This window comes from Haematobia irritans, chromosome 5, assembly GCF_050003625.1.
Source record: "Haematobia irritans isolate KBUSLIRL chromosome 5, ASM5000362v1, whole genome shotgun sequence".
Lineage (NCBI taxonomy): Eukaryota > Metazoa > Arthropoda > Insecta > Diptera > Muscidae > Haematobia > Haematobia irritans.
Window position 1 is genome coordinate 129,697,994 of NC_134401.1, and position 18,956 is coordinate 129,716,949.

Sequence of the window (18,956 nt, forward strand, 5' to 3'; positions counted from 1 at the left end):
TAATTTATTCCAATTTCTGATCACCTATCTTACAATTCAAAACACTATGCGAAATTTACAACCTAAACGCACCACAAACATTGCAATAGTTAAATGTTTTTGACACATTTTCACTATTGGACATCACAATACATACACGCTGATGACAAAAGTTTGATTTTGAAAAGATTTATGTTAGCAATTAGGAAGCCACCTGTAGACGAGATATCATGGCCATTTACAATGAGGCACTCCTATAAAAGTTAACATTTCAGATATGCTCTGCATCAGTAAATAGTGGAAAGTCTGAAGGGAACACATTTTTCGAGAAAAACGAAAAAACATCGGTGAATAGTGAAAACAACAACTCAACACAATGAAATTTCTGAGTTTATTCTTCATATTTGGTCTCTTGGCAGTCATTGCCACAATGGGTTCGGTGGTCACTGCTGATCCTCTACCCAGTCCTCGTGGTCGTCCTGCCACAACAACGAAACGTCCTAAGGCTGATAATGATGCCGAAGGGGCGGGAGGAGATCGACGTTAGCTAGAATCGATGGCAGAGCGGAGACAAACGGTGTCTTGTACAAAGCCTCGCAAAGTCACCGACAGCAAGATAACAGTCCATTGTTATGGCGAGGAAAATTTACAAACTGTTGAAATATTATTTAATAAAAAATAATAATTGGTGTGAATAATTTATTACAACAAATTGAATACTATGTCAATTAATTAATTAATAACTGTTGGTGTTGGGTTCTGAATGTCTCATGTACATGTGTATGCGTGCGTGCCTTTGCATACATGTGAACACATATTTCGGGTTTTTAATAATTGGTAGTTGCAAATTACTGAAATAACATGAAATAAATAAGTAATTATATTAAACATGAATTATGTAATATTTATTTTTTTTATACTCAGTACAGTGTGATAATACGGAATACATAATATTTTATTTGAGTTTATAATGACTGTACACTCAAAAAAAAAAAAAGACAAGATAAAAATAAACAAGTAAGGAAAGTCTAAAATCAGGCGGTACCTATTATATTATACCATTCACCCTTGTAGACCAGAATTTTTGATACCATACCAAATAATTCTAATTTGTTGGGAGTTATACAAAGGTCAAACTATTGAAATAAAGAAAATTTTGTCAAAATTTTATTTCTAAAGAAAATTTTTTCAAATTTTTATTTCTATAGAAAATTTTGTTAAAATTTTATTTCTATATAATTTTTTTCTCGAAATTTTATTTCTATGGATGATTTTGTCAAAATTGTGTTTCTATAGACAATTTTGTGAAAATGTTGTCAAAATTTTATTTCTATAGAAAATTTTTCAAAATTTTATTTCTATGGAAGATTTCGTCAAAATTTTTATTTTTATAGAAAATCTTGTGAAATTTTGTCATAAGTTTATTTTTAAAGAAAATTTTGTCTAAATTTTACTTTTATACAAAATTTTTCAAATTTCTGTAGAAAATTTTTCAAAATTTTATTTCTGTAGAAAATTTTGTAAAATATTATTTCAATGGAAAATTTTGCCAAAATTTTATTTCAATGGAAAATTTTGTCAAAACTTTATTTCTGTAGAAAATTTTATCAAAATATTATTTCTATATAATTTTTTTCAAAATTTTATGTCTGTAGAAAATTTTGTTAACATTTTTTTATTTCTATGGAAGATTTTGTAAAAATTTTTATTTTTATAGAAAATCTTGTGAAATTTGGTCATAAGTTTATTTCTAAAGGAAATTTTTTCTAAATTTTATTTCTATACAAAATTTTTCAAAATTTTATTTCTGTCGAAAATTTTGTAAAATATTATTTTTATAGACAAATTTGTCAAAATTTTATTTCTGAAGAAAATGTTATTTCCATAGAAAATTTTGTAAATTTTTTTTTTTATAGAAAATCTTGTGAAATTTTGTCAACATTTTATTTCTATAGAAACATTTATTTCTGTAGACAATTTTTCAAAATTTTATTTCTATAGAAAAAATTGTCAAAATTTTATTTCTATAGAAAATTTTGTCAAAATTTTATTTCTAAAGAAAATTTTGTCAAAATTTTATTTCTACCTAAAATTTTGTCAAAATTTTATTTCTAGCTAATTTCTTCCTAAAATTTGCCAAAATTTTATTTCAATGGATAATTTTGTCAAAACTTTATTTCTGTAGAAAATTTTGTTAAAATATTATTTCTATATAATTTTTTTCTCCAAATTTTATTTCTACAGAAAATTTCTACATTTCTATAGAACATTTTGTCAATATTTTATATATATTTTATATTTTATTTCTATGGAAAATTTTGTTAAAATTTTATTTCATAATTTTTAAATTTTTTTTTCATAGAATAATCTGTAAAAATTTCATTTCTAACGAAAATTTTATTTCTATAGAAAATTTTGTCAAAATTTTATTTTTATAGAAAATTTTATGTCTGTGGACAAAAAATCTTAGGACATTTACCGAATTTGGTTTTATTTTCCGAGAAGAAACCATTCCAAATTAAGCACTTTGTGAACAAAAAAAAAATCATAGGGTTTAATTGCCAATGAGGTCAGCTTAAAATGTACAACTAGCCCCCAAAACTTAAGCGCCGTTGATGGTAATGTTGGGGGCCATCGTAACGACCGATGGCCGCTCACCGCTTGTATTCATCGACCGTGAAGTCGAAATAAATTCCGAATATTATCGAGGAAATGTCCTAAAAATAGTATTGAAGCCCTGGGCACAGAAAAATTTCGTCAGCAGGCCATTGATATTTCCAGAGGACTCATCACAATCGCACTCAGCACATGTCAATCAAGAATGACGGTTCTTGGTTGACGTTATTTCCGACATATTTTTGTTTTTTCGCACTTTTTGAAATTTACAACTACTGGAGAATAAAGAACGGATCAGCTCTTGCTGGATAATAAAAACCTATTAATAACAGATTCATTGTAGAATATAAGAACAATCGCCCTTAGCTTTGTCTGAACCGTTCCCTGCCCATTTTCAACTATTATTTCAAATACAATGGGGCTATCAATTGCACTGGATGCAATGATGTAAAAATCACATTAGCAACGAGTCATGCGCAAACTTTGCATGTTTCAGGCCATTTTTAATCGTTGTTTGTTCGTTCGAATTTAGAAATTATGAAACAGAGAACAATAGTCTGCAGGTTATTCCCCCCATTGATGAGTTGAATTTATAATTTTATTATTATGAGCTGAAAATTATATTTTTATGGACTAGGCTACACAAATATAATTTCTGGTTGTTTCTATTGGATGCTGACGTATAGATGAAATAACAGTATACAGCCAAGGTATTGGGATAGTAAGACAATAAAAACATTTTTAATTAATGTTATAATTGGAAGTCGATTTCTAATAAAACATTAACCCATGTTTTTAATATTTATAGTGAACATTATTGAACCAAATAGAAACCATTTCGGTCAACAAGAGATAGTATTTCACCAGTGTAAAACTTTTATTGATCCTAGGAGAAAAACTGCGACAAGTAATTCTCCTCCTTAATAGTTAATAGTTCTGCATTGACCAAAACAGATGGTAGTCCGATAATGCTAGTTCAGGGCTATATGAAGGATTCATCAAGTCTAGGGCGTCCATTGTGAAACGCCATTCGCACTCAGCTATACTGAGGAGTCCCTCTTATTGAACTAAGTATAGAATCGAGTGGCACGCATTCATAAGAGAGAAGTTCACCATAATGGACAGAATAGTCTAAGCGAGACCGTAACTATACCTAACCTCACCGAAGCACTTATCGGACCACCCTTATATGTGATTGTGTATTGAAGGCTATTCTAATTGCTCGTAACAATTTTATCATAAGCAATGGTCGCCCAGCAAACAAAATTGGAAGTTTTTCCACAAGCATTTAAGTACATCCGCGGATTCTGTATCACGGTTGCCACTCGTGACAAAAATATTTTACCAAAATTATTAAAAAAATCTACCAAATTAAAAAAAAATATTTTGAAGTTTTTGATCAAAATTTTACCAAAATTTTATATCTCTACACCGAAAAAAAGTAAACTGTTTTATAGGAAGAATAAACTAACTCGTACGAAAATTGAACTAAATTTTGCTACACATTTTGAGATTTCCTTAAAGCGTTGTTAAAACCAGGAAAATTGAATGCCCTGTTGTACTTTTTAATTACAGTTCACGAAAAAACACCCTCTTATAGAAGAAAATATTAACTAAAAGTTAAGAAGAAAATCATTGGCGCCAAATCATGACCATTTTAATCATACAGTAGTTTATTCTTACTATTTTTGGGAATCGTAAGAAAATTTTCATTTGCTTTAGTTCATATTGAACTTAACATATGTGTACCGTCATCGAACTATATACTCACGTTTAGTTCATAAAATATTTGAGACATACTTAAAAAAACGAAAATTTCATTGGGCTGTGGAAAATTTCGCAAAAGGTAATAAAATTTAACTACTAACAAATATTTTTTTTACAATAAAAATAAGTTAAATTTAGCGTTAGTTTAACTAGGGAAACTTTTTTCTGTGTAGAAAATTAAATTTTATTTCTATAGAGACTTTTATCAAAAACTTAATTCTATAGAAAATTTAGTCAAAATTTACATCTGTTAAGAATTTACCTCTAGAAAGTTTTGTCAAAATGTACCTCTAGAAAATTTTGTCAAAATTTATCTCTATAGAAAATGTTGTCAACATTTACCTCAATAGAAAATGTTGATAAAATTTTATTTCAATAGAAACTTTTGTCAATATTTTATTTCTACAGAAAAATTTACCTCTATAGAAAATTTTGAAAAAAATTAATTCTTTAGAAAATTTTTGTCAAAATTTTATTACTGTAGAAAATTTTGTCAATATTTTATTTCTATATAAAATTTTGTCAAAATTTTATTTCTTTAGAACATTTTGCCGAATTCTTATTTCTATAGAAATTTTACCAAAATCTTATTTCTATAAAAAAAAAAATATTTCTATAGAAAATTTTGTCAAAATTTTATTACTATAGAAAATTTTGTCAATAATTATTTCTATATAAAATTTTATAAAAATTTTATTTCTTTAGAAAACTTTGCTAAAATCTTATTTTTATAGAAATTTTCCAAAATCTTATTAAAAAAAATATTTCTATAGAAAATTTTTTAAAAATTTACCTCTATCGAAAATTTAGAAAAAAAATTATTTCTCTAGAAAATTTTGTCAAAATTTTATTACTATAGAAAATTTTGTCAAAATTTTATTACTATAGAAAATTTTGTCAAAATTTTATTACTATAGAAAATTTTGTCAATAATTTAATTTGCCGAATTCTTCTTTCTATAGAAATTTTACACAAAATCTTATTTCTATAGAAAAGTTGGCCAAAACCTTATTTCTACACCGAAAGAATTCTCTTTGTTAATTTTACGAAGAATTCTTCACTAACTATTCTTCGTGAATTCTTTATTAAAATAACGAAATTTTCATTCATTTTCGGTCTATATGGGGGCTATACCAAAATATGGACAGATACTCACTATTTTCGGCACACCTCTTTATGGTCCTAAAATACCTCTAGATTTCCAATTTTAGACAAATTGGATAAAAACTACGGCCAAGACCCCAAATCGTTAGGTCGTTTTATATGAGGACCATACCAAAACATGGACCGATACTCACCGTTTTCGGCACACCTCTTTATGGCCCCAAAATACCTCTAGATTTCCAATTTCAGGCAAATTGGATAAAAACTTCGGATTCTAGAAGCCCAAGAAGTAAAATCGGGATATCGGTCTATATGGGGGCTATACCAAAACATGGACCGATACTCACCATTTGTGGCACACTCTTTATGGTTCTAAAATACATCTAGATTTCCAATTTCAGGCAAATTGGATAAAAACTACGGTTTCTATAAGCCCAAGAAGTAAAATCGGGAGATCGGTCTATATGGGGGCTATACCAAAACATGGACCGATACTCACCATTTTTGGCACACCTCTTTATGGTACTAAAATACCTCAAGATTTCCAATCTCAGGCAAATTGGATAAAAACTACGGTTTCTATAAGCCCAACAAGTAAAATCGGGAGATCGGTCTATATGGGGGCTATACCAAAACATGGACCGATACTCACCATTTTTTGCACACCTCTTTATGGTCATAAAATACCTCTATATTTTAAAAATTTCGGGCAAATTGGATAAAAACTGCGATTTCTATAAGCCCAAGACCCCAGATCGGGAGGTCGGTTTATATGGGGACTATATCGAAACCTTTACCGATATAGCCTATCTTCGAACTTGAACTGCCTGCAGACAAAAGACGAGTTTGTGCAATATTTCAGCACGATTGCTTCATTATTGAAGACTGTAGCGTGATTGCAACAGACAGACAGCTAGACAAACAGCCAGACAGACAGACAGCCAAACAGACGGACTTGGTCATATCGTCTTAGAATTTCTCCCTGATGAAGAATATATATATGTTACTTTATATAGTCGGAAATCGATATTTCGATGTGTTACAAACGGAATGACAAACTTATTATACCCCCGTCACCATTCTATGGTGGTGGGTATAAAAAGTAGCTCCGATTCCCAACTCATGAAGTAGTGTAAATTTGAATCATCTCCAATGGAAATTGAAATGATCTTGTTTTTGGATAGAATTACTCCTTTTTCAGAAGTACTCTTTGTATTGCCTTTGAAGAAATGCCTTGCAATATAATTTGAATTATTATGTGGTTTTTATAATTAAAAAAAAATCCGGAAGTTGAACCTGGATATAGTGGCCATAACAGAAAGTCTTAGCACACTCAGCTAAAAACATTTGCTTTTAATTTCTTCATTCAAATGAACTTCTAAGGTAGTGCTAAGGATCCGATAACGATGTACTTTTCGCCCTATGAAAAGCCCATATAATACATTAGAGATGATCCAACTGTGTACTACATCCAGAACTCTTTTTTTTTTGCTTCGTATTGAAACTTGGAACAGAACGTAATTTAATGTCATGTTTTAATTGCTTGTGACACTTGTAATAAATCTCCCATTTCAATGCGCATACATTGACGTTTTCCAAGTAATATCTCAATAAAATGCATTTTAAATTAAATAGCAAAAAACAAACAGCTGTCAATGCGAGTATAAAAACGTTTCTCCATCTTAAAGATATCATAGTTTAATTTTGAAAAGCAAACCATGAAGTGCACTTACTTGATTCTCTTATTTTTGGTTATAATATCCATGTTTGCTGGTCAAGGCATGATAGCTGAGGCAACATTGAAAAAAGGTGGCGGAGGAAGCCGTGGTCGCGGTGGTGGTGGTGGTGGAAATTATGGAGGCAAAAAACATGGCTAATGTAGTTATTATGGATTATCTAAATATACGTTCTTCATTTTGAAATGTAAAAAAACAAAAATAAATTTAATTGCTTTTTAATCCTTTGGGCAAAAGAACTCTTCTTAATGCTTCAATGCGTGAGGGAAAAGAAAGAAAAATACTTATTGACAATACACAAAAAGAAAATGTTATTGGACTTGAGGCAACGATGATACTTTTTCATTGATATAAGGTAGCATTTTCATTAAGGCAATGAAAAGATTCGTTAATAGTATGAGACTTTTCGTTGACATATTGAAACGAATGAATTTAGTTTTTGATGAATTTAGAACTAGTTTATTAATACGGGCATATTCTGCTAAAACCGCAACATCATATTCAGCTGTGGGAGCCACCGTGGTGCAAAAGTTCCCAGCAAAAACTAGGTAACCACATCTCATTACAATCGACATTACCAGGAGTAAAGCTGTCATTACACGTTGCATTACATTGCGGCGAGTTATAATGACTAACTTGTAATGACAAAAATAAATACTTCTCGGTAATTTTCGAATTGTTATTCTCAAATTTTATGCAGTTGTAGTTAACGAATTAATAAAATAGAATAAATGATGGTACCATTAGGTATAATTATTCACATAATCGAGCACTTACATAAAAAATCAAAAAGAATATGTAATGTAACGGTAATTCTGAAAATGTTCCGTTAAGAAATTTTTATCACAAATATTCCATAATAATTGTGTTTAATGACATGTCATATTATGTTTTAAATAAATGCTTTCTTATACCTCATTCACATTACACTTAAACTAAATTTCAAATGCCATTTGCCTTATAAAAAAGAGACTTAAAATCCACTTTTAGTAGATTTTGAAACTTATGTGAATTGGCTATTGGATATATTATAACCTAATTCACGCATCCAACTCCCTTAAACAACCTACGTTTATTTCTATTTTAAGTGTGAAATTAATTTGCATCTTATTTATATTATTTATTAGATTTTTTGTTTATTTATACAATATTCGTTTCTATTCAAGTAGTTCTTCTATTACAGCATCACTCGCCATATTTTGATCCATTGTAATCGGCGATAGAAATCAATATTTTCGAGATTTGGTTGCCCTTGTCATTGAGCTTAACATGGAATCGGGCAACACTCAGTGATAAGAGCGAAGTTCACCACTGTGGTATCACAATGTAGTAAATAGTATAAGGGAGCCTGATACATCGGGCTGGTACAACCTAACCTACACTGAAAAAAATATTGTTGTGAGACCAAAGATTTCATGTCCGTAAAATACAAATGCAAATTTTGCTTATCATAACAGGTTGGCTGATAAGTCCCTGGTCTATCAAAGAAAAACACATTTTTTTTGTCAAAATTCGCTGTTATTATGCAACATAGTTCCCTTCAATAGCGATACAACGATTATAACGACCTTCCAATTTTTTGATACCATTTTGGTAGTACTCCTTCGGTTTCGCCTCAAAATAGACCTCAGTTTCGGCGATCACCTCTTCATTGCAGCCAAATTTTTTCCCTGCGAGCATCCTTTTGAGGTCTGAGAACAAGAAAAATTCGCTGGCGCCAGATCTGGAGAATACGGTGGGTGTGGAAGCAATTCGAAGCCCAATTCATGAATTTTTGCCATCGTTCTCAATGACTTGTGGCATGGTGCGTTGTCTTGGTGGAACAACAGTTTTTTCTTCTTCATATGGGGTCGTTTTGCCGCGATTTCGACCTTCAAACGCTCCAATAACGCCATATAATAGTCACTGTTGATGGTTTTTCCCTTCTCAAGATAATCGATAAAAATTATTCCATGCGCATCCCATAAAAACAGAGGCCATTACTTTGCCAGCGGACTTTTGAGTCTTTCCACGCTGCGGAGACGGTTCACCGGTCGCTGTCCCCTCAGCCGACTGTCGATTGGACTCAGGAGTGTAGTGATGGAGCCATGTTTCATCCATTGTCACATATCGATGGAAAATCTCGGGTTATTACGAGTTAACAGCTGCAAACACCGCTCAGAATCATCAACACGTTGTTGTTTTTGGTCAAATGTGAGCTCGCGCGGCACCAATTTTGCACAGAGTTTCCGCATATCCAAATATTGATGAATGATATGACCAACACGTTCCTTTGATATCTTTAAGGCCTCTGCTATCTCGATCAACTTCATATTACGGTCATTCAAAATCATTTTGTGTAGTTTTTTGATGTTTTCGTCGGTAACCACATCTTTCGGGCGTCCACTGCGTTCTCCGTCCTCTGTGCTCATTTCACCTCGCTTGAATTTTGCACACCAATCAATTATTGTTGATTTCCCTGGAACAGAGTCCGGAAACTCATTACCAAGCCAAGTTTTTGCTTCCACCGTATTTTTCCACTTCAGAAAACAGTATTTTATCAAAACTCGAAATTACTTATTTTTCCATTTTTTCACAATAAGAAAAGTTGCTTCACAAAATACGCTCTATCTCACAAACTAATTGACTTACAGACGTCAAATTTTGACACGAATCATTTGAAGGTTGGTACTATATAAAATAATGTAAAATTTAATACTAGCGACGCCATCTATGTGTCAGACCGGGGACTTATCAGCCAACCTGTTAGAAGAAGCATTTCTCAAATATAAAATTTCTTTCCTTGTCCAAAAGTCGATAAACTTTTCAATGAAGTCGTATTGTATTGATTCCGAGCCAAAGATTTATATCTTCCTAACAAATAAAGACATTTTATAGAAAAACATATAGCTTTAAGTCTATACTGAAAAAAATATTGACCTAATTTCAAAGATTACGCAACCTAAATTTTAGGAAACAAAATTTTCACCGCATTGAGGACGAATTTCTCTAAAATAAAGAAATTTTAATTTAAATAAGGTTCACAAGATCCAGTCGAACGGTCCAAAATTTAATGAAAAAAAAAAATTAATGGAAATATTATGAAATTATTTAACTAGAATTTCTTTATTTCAAAGAAATTTGACCTTAATAATGTTTAAATTGGAGGTGGTAAGAATGTAAGTTGCCTAAGCATTTATATTAGGTTAATATTTATTTTTCAATGTATATTTGATGCGAGTGTTTGGCCTGATTTTAAAAGACGGACGGACGTACTGAGGGACAAGTCGTGTGATAAAAACCTTGTATTTCCTCGATACTTTGGTGAACAAATTTTTTTTCACCACTTTTAATATCGTAATAATATAAACAGCCATATAGTGTTATTGATGTTTTTAAATATTACAAAATATGTCGATAATTTTTGGAAAAATCAATTAAATCCCAGTTAATAGTAATTATAGTTAATGGAACAAATTTTCTATAGAATTTGCTAAAATATTTTCTCATATTATGACAGACTAAACATATGAATATGACTGTATTTAGAAAACAAACCTATAATTTCTTTTTGTATAAAAATGAAAACATTGTCTAGAGTTTTTTAGTAGATTTTCATAGTTTATCTAGAAAACAACTTGGATGCTGTTAGCAATGAGGTTTTGCTATTTTATTTTAATGGTCCTAATGTTAATATCCGTTATTGTGGGACCACGTATGTTAGCTGAAGCAACCAAGAAAGGAGGAGGTGGTGGTGGCAAAGGACATGGAGGAGGTGGCAAAGGTGGAGGAAAAAAGCATGGCTAAAGGAGGAAATAACTAAGCTTAAGAAATCATATAACGGCTATTTGTTTATAAAGAAAATAAATAAATAACATAAAACAAGAAAAACAGTAATTTTCAATAAATATAAAATAAATATAAATATATTTAATGTACTTAATATAAATAAATTCGTATAAAACAAGGCATTAAAATATGGAACTGTTTTACTTTTTATACCTTTATCCTTTATCTTTAAGCAGCGGTTCTACACACAAAGAAAACAACAACGTTTGGAAAACGTGTATCGAAAACGTTGTTCTTTTGTTACGGAACCTTTTCGAAAATTTCAAATTTTTTTTATTACCATACAGCCACAATGCCATCGTGGTGCAATGGCTAGCATGCCCGCCTTGCATACACAAGGTCGTGGGTTCGATTCCTGCTTCGACCGAACACCAAAAAAGTTTTTCAGCGGTGGATTATCCCACCTCAGTAATGCTGGTGACATTTCTGAGGGTTTCAAAGCTTCTCTAAGTGGTTTCACTGCAATGTGGAACGCCGTTCGGACTCGGCTATAAAAATAAGGTCCCTTGTCATTGAGCTTAACATGGAATCGGTCAGCACTCAGTAATAAGAGTGAAGTTCACCAATGCTGTATCACAATGGACTGAATAGTCTAAGTGAGTCTGATAAAGGGTGATACGGTCTAAATTTGGTCAAGGGAAAACGCGTGTAAATCGGTGAAATCGTTTATTTAAAAAATCAAATTAAATTTCTTTTTCAAGTTCAATTAGTATAAAATTCAGGAAAAATATTCAGTTAGGCTTTCGCTTTTCCAAATCCGAATTGCCGGGCCTCACGCTTGACACCTGCCATCAGATTTTGTACAGCCACCTTGTCCACCTTCTTCGCCGCAGAAAGCCAGTTTGCCTTGAACTGCTGCTCGTCCTTAGCAGTTTTTTGGTCTTCTTTAGGTTCCGCTTGACAATAGCCCAGTATTTCTCAATTGGGCGGGGCTCTGGCGTGTTGGGAGGGTTCTTGTCCTTGGGAACCACCAGCACGTTGTTGGCGGCGTACCACTCCATGGCCTTTTTACCGTAATGGCAAGATGCCAAATTCGGCCAAAACAGTATGGAACAACCGTGTTTCTTCAGGAAAGGCAGCAGACGTTTATTCAAACACTCTTTCACGTAAATTTCTTGGTTGACAGTCCCGGAAGCTATGAAAATGATGCTTTTCAAGCCACAGGTACAGATGGCTTGCCAAACCAGATATTTCTTTGCGAACTTTGACAGTTTTATGTGCTTGAAAATATCTGCTACTTTTCCCCTTCCTTTTGCCGTATAAAACTCCTGTCCCGGAAGCTGCTTGTAGTCGGCTTTGACGTAGGTTTCGTCGTCCATTACCACGCAGTCAAACTTCGTCAGCATCGTCGTGTACAGCCTCCGGGATCGCGCTTTGGCCGTCGTATTTTGTTTATCATCGCGATTTGGAGTCACTACCTTCTTGTAAGTCGATAGTCCGGCTCGTGTTTTGGCTCGATGCACGGTTGTAGACGATACACCCAGCTTATTTGCGGCATCTCGGTGAGAGAGGTTAGGGCTTGAAACTACCGGCAACTCTCTTTGTCGTCTCAGCGGCTTCCGGTTTTCGATTTCCCCCCGATCCAGACTTCCTGGCTGTCGACAAACGTTCCCCAAACACTTTAATTACATTTGTAACGGTTGATTTGGCAACTTTTAACGATTTTGCCAGCTTTGTGTGCGAGTAGCTCCGATTTTCGCGATGCGCGAGCAAAATTTTGATACGCTGCTCTTCTTGATTGGACGGCATTTTGACAACTGAAGAGTGAATTCCAAAATCAAAATAGGAGCAACATTCTACACACACACTTTCAAAATGAGGGGTGTTCAGGTTTTTTAAATGCAAAATTGAAAGAAATACGTCAAGTTTATATTGACCAAATTTTGACCGTATCACCCTTTACATCGGGCTGCCACCTAACTATTACCATACAAATTGTTATATTAAGAAATTTTTATACCCTACACCATAGGAGGGGGGTATATTAACATTGTTATTCCGTTTGTAACACATCGAAATATTCGTCTAAGACCCCATAAAGTATATATATTCTGGGTCGTGGTGAAATTATGAGTCGATCTAGTTAGCATGATTTCCACAGACGGACGGACATCGGTCTGTGGAAATCGCGCTAACTTCCAAACGAAACAAGCTATCCACTTGAAACTTGGCACAAGTAGTTGTTGTTGATGTAGGTCGAATCGTATTGCAAATGGGCCGTAACGGACCACTTTTACGTATAGCCCCCTTATAAACGGACCCCAGATTTGGCTTGCGGAGGCTCTAGGAGAAGAAAATTTCATCCGATCTGGTTGAAATTTGGTACGTGGTATATGTATATGGTTTCTAATATTCACGCTAAAATTGGACCATATAGGACCAAAATTATATATAGCCCCATATAAACCGATCCCCAGATTTGGCTTGCGGATCCTCTAAGAGAAGCAAATTTCATCCGATCCGGCTGAAATTTGGTACGCCGTGTAAGTATATGGTCTCTAACAACCGTGCAAAAATTGCTTCATATCGGTCCATAATTATATATAGCCCCCATATAATCCAATTCCCAGATTTGGTTTGCGGAGGCTCTAAGAGAAGCAAATTTAATCCGATCTGGCTGAAATTTGGTACATGGTGTTGGTATATAGTCTCTAACAACCACGCAAAAATTGGTCCACATCGGTTCATAATTATATATAGCCCCCATATAAACCGATCCCCAGATTTGGCTTGCGGATCCTCTAAGAGAAGCAAATTCCATACGATCCGGCTGAAATTTGGTTGAAATTTGGTACATTGTGCAAGGATATGGCCACGAACAACCATGCCAAAATTCTTCCATATCGGTCTATAGTTATATATATCCCCCAGATAAACCGACCCCCTATCAAACAAAAAATGGTCCATATCAGTTCATAATTGCACAGAGAATACAGATTGGTTGTGATAACCGAATTTATTGCCAACCTCCTTTTGGCAGTTGCAGCAACCATCTGTTAGCAGTTGTGACACCCGACAAATTCGGTCAACTCAATCGAATTATGGAAAATCCAATTAATACTATGTATAGAGTTGGTTGTGTTAGACGATAGAATTGGTCGTTGCTCCTTTCTTTATTTGGTTATATCACCCAACTTTACTAGCACCTTAACCGAATTGAAAATGATTTTTTCCTTCAGAATACTGTATTTTATTCATATTTTTTTGAATGACAGAAAAGTACATAAAATTACAATACATTAACAATTAAAAAATATACACCTTTGAAAGTACACCCTCCAGCATTGATCGCCGAATTGACGGACGATGGTAGTTAAATCTTTGGACCTCTTAGTATACAAGTATTTATAAATGGCGTCCGAACTGAGCACATGATAAATGGGATGACATAGCCAGTCTAAAAACGCAACAAATTAAATCAGAAAATTAGTGTGGAGTTTTAAAAATAAATGAGAACATACTCGCCACCATCACTTCCTTAGGTGTTCCATACATAAAGACAGACGTGGAGATGAATTTTCTCATTAGAGCCGCTTTAAATTTGTAACATGGTTTAAACTTTTACCTTTTAACACTATAAAATCGTTCCACATCTAAAACTCGATCCTAAACAATTGAAGATACGAACTGTTTATATGACTCGTATCAAATATGGTGTACTTAGAACAGTTTCACACTGCGCGAGTTGTTCATGGAAATATTTGATAGGCAATCCACCAAGATTTCAAATAAACTTAGAACCGGCTGAAAATACTCTTATTTCAGTTATTTTTATTGTTTTGAATTGAAAAGACACGTTTTTCTCCAACATTGAATCATTTTTAACAATATTAATGACATTTGAAAAATATTTCCCAAGGAATTCGGTTGTGAATATCAATTGTAAGTTCTGAATACTAAATTACAGTTATGAAGGTTTTTTAAGGTTGGTTGCGGGTATCGAATTCAATCAAAATTTTTAAAAAGAGAGACATTTAGTTCAGACAACTATTTGACTTGTATTACAAACAAAACTCTATAATAATAATCGTCAAATGGCAGTAGGAACGAATTAAGGTTGTAAATAATGTAAATTGATTGACACAACTGTGATTTCATTGTAGATGCAGAATTTTTATTACAACAATCAATTTTCAACAAATATGTTCTCTGTGTGTAAGCATAAAGATTTACTAAATTCGTATTTCTCACAAAATAGTTTATTATTTCTTTAAATTTGTAATATTTTCTACAAATGCGTCCATCATGAACTTCGTATGTCACTAAAGACATTTTTGCTATTTTGATCTCCAATTTTTTCCTTCGAACTACAAAATTTTCTTTAACAAGTGAGAAAAATTAATTATGTCGAATAAAATTTCTTGAATTTGTGGAAAAATATTTACTTATTTTTGTGATATCGGCGTGATTCCCTCGTATTTGATACTGTTTAGTTAAAATTTTCTAAAAATATTCAAAATTTTCTAAAATTAACAAAATGTTTTCTTCCCGGTGGGTTCACTGTTTTTCCAGTGTATATAGCCGCCATACAAAGCCGCAACCATTCATATCGATTCGTAATTATTTATAGAGTCGATCAAGATCGGCCTCTTTTTGTCTAATATATATCACATATGGACTAACTTACAATTTAGAAGACGATGTTAAGAAGTTGTAAGATAACTTGCCATCAGTACACCGAAAAAAAGTGAACTGTTTTATAGGAAGAATGAACTACCACGCACGAAAATTGAACTAAATTTTATTCCACATTTTGAGATTTCCACAAAGCGTTGTTAAAACCAGGAAATTTTAATGCTTTGTTGTACTTTTTAACTGCAGTTCACATCATCTCATAGAAGAAAAAATTAACTAAAAGTAAAGGGGAAAATCATTGGCGCCAAATCATGACCAATTTAACCATACGGTAGTTTATTCTTACTATTTTTGGGAATCGTACGAAAATTTTCAGTTTTTATACCCTAAACCACATAGTGGTCAGGGTATAATAAGTTTGATCGGCCAAAAAATGTGCCTACCAGAAATATTGATTTTAGACCCCATAAAATATATACCGATCGACTCAGAATCACCTCCTGAGTCGATCTAGCGCTTGGTGTCCGTCCGTCCGTCTGTCCATGTATTTGTTGTTCACAGGATTCCGGTCGCAATTATTAACCGATTTTGATGAAATTTGGTACAGGGAGTTTTTTGGGCACAAGGACGAACGCTATTGAATCGGATCAAATTTAGATATAGCTCCCATATATATGTATCGCCCGATTTCGACAAATGGGGTCACGTTGCGCGTTTTTTCAAACGGATCGTCACCAAATTCGGCAAAAGGTAATCTTTTCCATTGCCCTTCAAATTTGCAAAATTTCATCCAAATCGGTTCAGATTAAGATATAGCTCTCATATATATGTATCGCCCGATTTTCCCAAATTTGGCAACAAAACCTTTATTTATCAACCGATCTTACTCAAAGTTGGCTGAATATAATCTTTTATAGCACTAACTATATGTGCAAAAAATCATCGAAATCGGTTCAGATTTAGCTATAGCTCCCATATATATGTATACCCCGATTTTCTCAAATTTGTCCATAGAACCCTTATTTATTAACCGATCTTACTAAAAGTTGGCTAGATCCAGTCCTCTATAGTACTAACTATATGTGCAAAATTTCATCGAAATCGGTTCAGATGTAGATATAGCTCCCATATATGTATCACCCGATTTTGAAAAATTCTCCCCTAATAACTTTATGTTTGACCATACAGGCCTCATTTCTTAACTGATCTTACTCAAATCTTGCACAAGGTAACCTTTTGTGGTATTAATCAAACCCGCAAAATATTATGCAAATTGGTTCAGATTTGGATATAGCTTCCATATATATATGCATCGCTCGATTTTCCCAAATTTGGCCATAGTACTCTTATTTATTGACCAATGTTACTCAAATTTCAAATTTTGATGTACTAGCCGATCGTACTTATACGTACTTGTAGCTCTTACATAAGAATATTTTTACAAATTTGTATTTATTGCCCACACTAATTTAACGATTTTCTCTTTTTTACTAATGGGCTCAATATTATTGGCGTACTAACTCCGTAGGCGCAATATCAACACAGCCAGTGTTGCTAGAAGTAGGGGAAATTCCCTATATGTAGGGTTTTTCTAATATTTAGCGTCTTGTAGGGACGTAGGGCCATAATGTAGGACATTTTCACTCAACACAATTTGTAATAATTTTTACATTTTGGTGGCTCTAGAGGAGGAAATTAGAAGCCGGCAAGGCTTGATCTTTAACAATATGTGGTAAACTTTATTCCAGTAGAGAATTTTTTCAACATTTTATTTCTATAGAACATATTGTCAAAATTGTATTTCTATAGAAATTTTTTTCAAAATATTATTTCTATAAAAAATTTTCTCAAAATTTTATCTCTGTGGAACTTTTTCTCAAAATTTTATTTCTATAGAATTTTTTGTCAAAATTTTATTTCTATAGAAACATTTCTCACAAAAATTTGTTTATAGAAACTTTTTCCAAAATTTTATTTTTATAAAGTTTTAACAAAAAAGATTACTAACTTGGGAAGAATTCTACCAACTGAGGCAACCGTGGTGGTAATACAAATTTATATTCTAAGTTATATACGATGCATATTCATGTTTTAAGATAATAAAGTACTTAGAACCATTTTTGTTTTGTAAAATTTTTTAAATATGACGAAAAATGTAGTAGGGAAAATTGTTTGGGAATGTATGGGAAAGTAGGGAACTTTTTTTGTCCTTGTAGGGTAAACCGAACATTTTCCGTGGCAACATTGACTATGAGCTATAGTCAGATTGACACAAATCACCCATAGACATGTACCCCTTAATTTTCTTATATATGCAACTGCGGTTTATCTCCCAGACCTATATGTTACCCCACAAATGCTTATGATTACTCTGTAATGGTGGTTTAGGGTATGATATAGTCGGCCCCGCCCGACTTTCTACTTTACTTACTTGTTTTAGTTCATATTGATCTTATGTGTACGGTCATTGAACTTTATACTCACGTTTAGTTCATAAAATTTTTGAGATATACTTAAAAAAAGTAAGATTTCATTAAGCTGTGGAAAATTTCGATAAAAATAATAAAATTTAACTACAAGAAAAAAATTTTTCTCCAATAAAATTAAGTTAAATTTAGCGTTAGTTTAACTACGGAACATTTTTTCTGTGTAAGTATCACCACAACCCAAGTAATTCGATTGTGGATAACAGTCTTTAGTAGAAGTTTCTACGCAATCCATGGTGGAGGGTACAAAAGATTTGGCTTGGCCGATCTTACGGCCGTATATACTTGTTATTTATTGTAAGTGTAAAATTACATTATTTATGTTTTCAAAATTTGTAATTGGTACTCTTTTGTAAGAAAGGGATAGACTAAAGGGTACACAGAAAATAATATTATAATTTTTGAGCTAACAATAAATTGTTGTTACAGAAAATTTTTAAGTTCAACAAAATTTTTGTTGATATAACAAAATTGGTTGCTAAAGTGACTAAAATCGTAACTGTATTTAAAAATTACGTTGTTAGCTCAAATTTAAACATAATTGTATTGACAATCAAATTAATTAATATTTTTTTGTGTGTATGTTTCTTTAAATAAATTTTGTTCACATAGGCTTATGTGCGCCCAAAAACTGTGCTCTATAAATATAGCTGCTTGACTGTATGGGTTATTTATGCAATAAAAATATATACAATTTAACAATAGACATTTTTTTAGTCTAACGATTTATCAGAATTTGTCTCTAGTTTGTAACAAATTGTAATTAAATATAAAAAATAGTTAATACAATAATAATTTATTTTGTTTAACTGAGTTTTTGTTTAATTTATAACAAAAGAAATTTCCTATGGGCTGATAAAGATAA

The 18,956-nt window shown here is 32.5% G+C and overlaps 1 protein-coding gene across 1 annotated transcript; it reads left to right on the forward strand.

Moving 5' to 3' along the window:
- The first annotated feature begins 260 nt into the window (after positions 1-260).
- Positions 261-873, forward strand: LOC142238889 (uncharacterized). The gene has a single exon (XM_075310617.1). The coding sequence runs from the start codon at positions 356-358 to the stop codon at positions 524-526; it is 171 nt and encodes a 56-aa protein (XP_075166732.1). The 5' UTR covers positions 261-355; the 3' UTR covers positions 527-873.
- The last annotated feature ends 18,083 nt before the right edge of the window (positions 874-18,956 follow it).

Coding starts and splice junctions, on each gene's coding strand:
- LOC142238889 (XM_075310617.1), top strand. CDS start 356: ATGAAATTTCTGAGTTTATTCTTCATATTTGGTCTCTTGGCAGTCATT.